Source organism: Echinops telfairi, unplaced genomic scaffold (assembly GCF_000313985.2).
Source record: "Echinops telfairi isolate 266 unplaced genomic scaffold, ASM31398v2 ScPeMD7_443;HRSCAF=831, whole genome shotgun sequence".
Lineage (NCBI taxonomy): Eukaryota > Metazoa > Chordata > Mammalia > Afrosoricida > Tenrecidae > Echinops > Echinops telfairi.
Genome location: NW_022104341.1, coordinates 7,403,573 through 7,409,193, shown reverse-complemented (window position 1 = coordinate 7,409,193; position 5,621 = coordinate 7,403,573). Strand labels below are relative to the sequence as shown.

Sequence of the window (5,621 nt, the reverse complement as noted above, 5' to 3'; positions counted from 1 at the left end):
TCAATCAGCCAAGCGGTCCAGGGGCCCAATCTGGAGAAACTTCCCAGCCCGGCCGCATGTGCCTCCCCAAGGCCCTGGGAGCAGCTGGCAGCTCCCAGTAGCCCTGGACCAGCAGCTCGGGACAAAGGCTCCCTCAGCGTGTCCTCCACTCTTGCCAGGGCGCTTCGTCACTGCTTCGCGTGACGTGGGACGAATACAAAGTGAAACACCCCCATGCTCGTTCGTATCACCACTGCCAAGTACTCACAAGTCCAAGCTTCCCGGCTTCGATTAAAATCTTATTTAGGTATCTCCTAAAGACAGGGTTGCTCTGACTTTCATACTCCTCCCTCTTTTTCTTTTCACAGTCGCCGATCTGAAATCACAAAATGCACTCAGGTGGGTAAGCAGCACAGTCTGATGTGAGGGTCAACGTCGCGGCGAGCAGTCCCAACCTCACGGTGAGGATCAGCTGCACTGGGCGGCGACCACGCAGAGGCGAGCCTGCAGCCTGGAGGCCCCGGGCTCTCTCTGCAAAGGACAAGGTGGTGGCTACGGACAGCAAGGTGGTGGCCTGTCCAGCAACACTAAGCCCTGGCCCGACAGACTTCGTCTCCCAGCAGCCTGACAGGAGGACCAGACTTCCGGACCACGAAGCAGCAGAATTGCTACATCAATCTGCCCCTTCCAAGTGCCAGAGTCAAGATTCTAAGAAAACATTTTAATGCATATCCATTATGTGTAAGTGGATAGACAGAAGATAAACAATACAACACACAGGATGAATTCAGAAGATTAGGGACAGAGCAAAGAATGTCCCAAAGGCGCACATGACTTTGGGCCTCTGTTAATTCTGTGTCAATGACCGGCCCTCCCCTGCTCCATGCTGTGCTGCAGGAAGGCAGGGACCCCGGCAACCCCCCACCCACAGCCCTTGGAGCTCACTTAGGGCTCTGGTCCTGCCCCAGCAGGCGGGGCCGAGTAAGGACAGCGACAGGCCTGTGACTGTATACGGGCGGTGGGCCAGGCGGACAAGCATGACAGTGATGGGGGCAGAGGGACTGGGGGGCGGGGTGCTTCCTCTGCTTCGAAGCAAAGCTTAGAAACCATTTTATGTTGTAAATCTTCAAGAAAAACTTTTTAAAAAAAAGACTCAGGACTCCATTTTAACAATCATCTCCTTTACAGTGTTTGAACCAAAGTCACAAACAGAATGAAAAGTTTCTGTAAACAGTGATTTGCACTTAAAAATGTTGTTGCTGCTGCTGTCACTGTTGAGACTATACCATCCAGAGGCCAAGCACTCTCAGCCTCTTTGCCAGACCGTCCTGCCCCTGCACAGAAGCTCGCTGCCCACTAAGGTTCTTCTCTGCCCTCGCTGGTGCCGCTCTGCGCTGAGCACCCTGCGCATCCTGCTCAAGGCTGACCTCTCACTAGCTATGTCAAACTACGGTTTGGTTTTAAGGAGACTTCAGGAGTACTTTTTGCTAAAAAGTTATCTCAGGACAACAGTTTCAGGGCATTTGTGTGTTTTACGAGCAACCAGATTACCTCTGTACATCAGAATACTGACTTCAACAGGGGCAAGTCTCATCCAACATTTCTTGGCTAGCCCTCAGCAAACACCCACACTTGGTAGTCACAGGCATTAACTGAGCTATACATGGATCATGATGAAGATCATTCATTCACTCTAATTCCCGTCCCTCATCCCTTCTGCCCTCAACCATCAACATCTGCTGAGGAAATGACACGAGGCCACATCTGAAGTCCCCCTCCTCCCCAAGGGGGCAGGAGAACCCAACGTTCATCTGTCCAAGGGGGCGTCCTAAGAGGCGGAGGTCAGAGATGCTTTCTCCGCCATACGTCTTTCCCCTCTTCTGACATCAGCCATCCCTCCCCACTGCACAATCCCTTTCTGCTTGTTGGGGTCAATGATCCCTTGCTGTGGCTACAAAGAACTCACAGACAAAACTCATGGTGATTAGGCTTACTAGAGAAGTTACTGGGCTACAAGCCACCAACAGAAATATTGAGGACATCATTCTTTCATGCGGAACACCTGTGCCCAGTCATGCTGGCAGGCACCCTCTCTCTGGTCCTCAGCTTGGGCACATGGCTTCGTGGCCCCTGCCTTGCTGAAGCGAATATCACAAAGATCCCTTAGCATTTATAACCCCTATTCTGCAAACCGGTGTGTCTTGCCTGAAGGCACCCAGCTTCGCTCTCTCAGTCTGGGTGAATCTCCTCTGCTACCTCTCCACCCTGGGAGCTTACACACACTTTACTCCTGATTCTTCTTTCTCGGTGGCAGTGGGACTCTCCTGTCCTACCTCTGAGATGGCTCACCTTATTATACCCTATGGAATAGCAAAAATGACCAATACCCAATTAGGGTCCCATGTGCCTTGTCTGCATGCTCACACCCACAAGGGAGCACGCAAATAGTGAAATGCCAGGAGAATTCTGTACACGGTTGGATCTTGAAGAGCAGAGACTGCAAAAGTACTGGTTGCTTCCATCAAACATTCAATAGAAGAATCCTGATCTAAAGAGGAAGAATGTGAAATAGAATGTCAAATTCTAAAAGGAAGCCAGACTTTCTGGGGTTATTGAGGTTGGATGAACCCCAAAAGTATTGCCTTGTGATAGACAATCTTTAAACTTTAAACCCTAAGCCAATACTATCATTTGAAGTCTTCTTTGAATTAAGATACGGTCGTTTTATCTTAATAAGTATGTCTGCCTTGAGCAATCTACTCTTTGAGGAATTCACTCTGGGCAATGAAAGCAGCCGCGCAGCTGCAAAGGCTGGAGGAGCAGCCGAGGGGACCGTGAGTCTTAGTTGGTGCTGATGGAACTACTTGGCAAAAGATGGTGGAGCTGTTTGCGCAGCTTGAAGAATGCAAGCCACGCCAGCCACCGAGTGGCACAAGCAGAGACTCTTGTAATGGTAACTCTGTCACTGTCAAGCAAAGTCTTGTGAAAAAGAAACTTTGTATAAAAAGGGCATGAAAAAAACCACGGTGAAAGTCTTCCACAAACTTACACACAAAGTCGACAGAAACAAAATGACATTTACAAAGGCAGGCACATGGGAGCATCCGACATCACGTAACTACACGACGTAAAACCCGCGGGAGAAAAGCACTCACCCTGTGAGTGAGGGAGTCCAGCGTGCGGTAGCACTCCGCCATCTCTTCGGCACACGACGGGTCGGGGCCGGCACCCTCGTCCTCCGACACACCGTAGCGCGCCTGCAACACGGAAGCTGGTCATTTTGCTCATCTAGCAAGCCGTCAAAATGGCTTGGATTTATGAGAAGGGGCTTCGAAAAAGGAGCTCGTGCGCCCACAGAACGAAAGCGTTCGGAAGGCAGCCCGTACCTGCGGCGCCTTCCGCATGGCCCCCGCCGCGGCGTCGTAGCGCAGCATGTCCGTGGGGTCGACCCAGTCGTCGTCGCGCGCGCGGCCGGCGGCCAGCAGCAGACACCCGCACAGGAGCAGGGGGCCCCGCATCCTGCACGCGCCGGCACACACAGGGGACAGAGTGGGGTTTTAGAAGAACGGCTGTGCATTAAAACCTGGATCACCTACTTCTTCCTGACGGTACGACCTCGCTTTTCTTCCGAATGTGCGCGAAGGGGTGGCGCGGAGACGCACACACCAGGCCCCCCGGATCCAGAAGTTCTGCTCCTAGGGGTACGTCTGCAAACGCGACCCAGGCACGAGGGGGCTTTCCCAAGCAGGGGGCGAGTCCCGTCCGCTCTTCCTTTCATTTCCCACCCGCTTCTGGAAGCCCTTGGTGCGGAAACACAGACGGGCGCGCTCGGACGCCCGCGGCAGCCTGCCTCGTAAAAGCCCAAGGGGAACAACGCCAATGCCCATCAACCAGCGAGCGCTCCTTCGTCCCCACGCGGGATGCCGAGCCGTCAGAGCAAGGACGTCCGGAGTCCCGCCGCCCCACAGATGACCGCACCACGCACTCGCAAAAGACCACCCACCATCGGATCCCGCTGCCGTGCAGGCAAATCTGGAGATCAGAGAGGAGATTAGTGGTTACTAAGGACCGCGCCCTGTGGCTCTCAGCTTCATACTGTCCTGATTTGTATTCTTCATTATAAAACTGTGATTTTAAGTGTTTTAGTTGTTCTTTAATGGAAAAAGGAGTATTGATGGGAGCTTCATTTTAGAGTTCAAACCAAGTGCACATTTTAGAAAGATCAAGTGCCCATTCTGCACAGAGGTAAAACCTGCATGCGGAGAGGAGGGCCCAACAAGGAGGCCGGAAGAACAGAAAGAGCATGCGCAGAGCGGTGGGACAGGTGCTCCCCAGCCTGGGCTGGGGGCACGAATGGGGGAAGGGAAAGGGACGATGAGAACACGGCTAGGGGGAAGCTCCGGGCTCCAGGCACTGCACTGCCTGCACTCCAGGCCCCAGAGTGACAGGGGCACACGAAGCAAGTCCAGCCAGGACTTCAAGAACCCTGCCTTCTGGAGGGAATAAGCCGGCAAATAACATCATTTCCGATTGTGCTGAATTCTACAAAGAAATAAAGCAAGGCAATGGGAAAGACGCATGATGATAGGGGCTATTTTAAGGAAGGGCTCTGAGAGTAACCTCAAACCCAAACTAAACCCACTGCCATCTTGATTCTAACCCATGGTGACCCTTACAGGGCTCTAAGACAAAGTCTTCACTGAGCAGCCAGACTCATCTTTCTCCGTGGAGCAGTTGGTGGGTTTGAACTGCAGAGCTTGTGCTTAGCAGTCCAACGCCTAACCCACAGCTCCACCAGGGCTCTTCGGCCCACAGTAACACAGCAGAAGTGCTGCCGCACTGGTTCAGAGTCTAGCCTCGGCGAGGACTGCGGCTTCCACTGGATCCTTTCGGAATGTTTACACCTGGACACCCCTCTTGATACCCAAATGTCACCCCATGAGATGGCCAAGCCACATGCAAAAGCCACGGAGAGGTGCTCCACCAAGTTCCCAGCTGGCAGCCGGTGCCCACAGCCAGCAAACCCAGCCAACGTCTCCTGGAACCATCTGGGCCCAGTCGAGCCCAATCAACTCACAAAGGCAGGAGACTGTTAAATGGTTGCATAAGGCCCTACCTGGAAACAACTCGGGCTGTTTGTTACACAGCAATACACAACCAAAACAGCACTCAAGCAGAAAACTCAGCCGAGAAGCCAACCGTGTGGAGATGTGGGAGACGGTTCGCAGAGGACACGGAGGGGTAAAGGCTGAGTGGGGAGTAAACTTGAAGCATTCCAAAGACAGCCAGGCCAGAAAGGTCTCATGAAGGAGCGTGGGGTATGGGAGGCCACATGAGATGAAGAAGGGGCTTTGAAGAAGCTACTAGAGCAGCGGTTCTCAACCTGGGGGTCGAACGACCCTTTCACAGGGGTTGCCCAATTCATCACAGTAGCAAAATTAGTTATGAAGTAGCAACGAAAATAATTTTATGGTAGGGAGGTCACCACCACATGAGGAACTGTAGTAAAGGGTCTCAGCATCAGGAAGGCTGAGAATCACTGTCCTAGAGAACCCTAGTACACTGTGAGAACATTAGTACACTAGAAATACTATGTGTGGCAGGAAGTTACTAGAGAATTCCAGTATCCTAGAATCCTAGGA

The 5,621-nt window shown here is 52.6% G+C and overlaps 1 protein-coding gene across 1 annotated transcript in view; it reads right to left on the bottom strand.

Annotated features, from left to right (window-relative positions):
* CLCC1 (chloride channel CLIC like 1) overlaps positions 1–5,621 on the bottom strand; it is an 18,434-nt gene that overhangs the window by 5,235 nt on the left and 7,578 nt on the right. The window contains exons 2-4 of the mRNA XM_004699545.2: positions 3,366–3,498; positions 3,135–3,236; positions 248–355 (exon numbers count right to left, since the gene is read on the bottom strand). Coding sequence (XP_004699602.2) covers positions 248–355; positions 3,135–3,236; positions 3,366–3,497 — 342 coding nt within the window. The 5' untranslated portion in view covers position 3,498. The remainder of the gene's footprint in view (positions 1–247; positions 356–3,134; positions 3,237–3,365; positions 3,499–5,621) is intronic.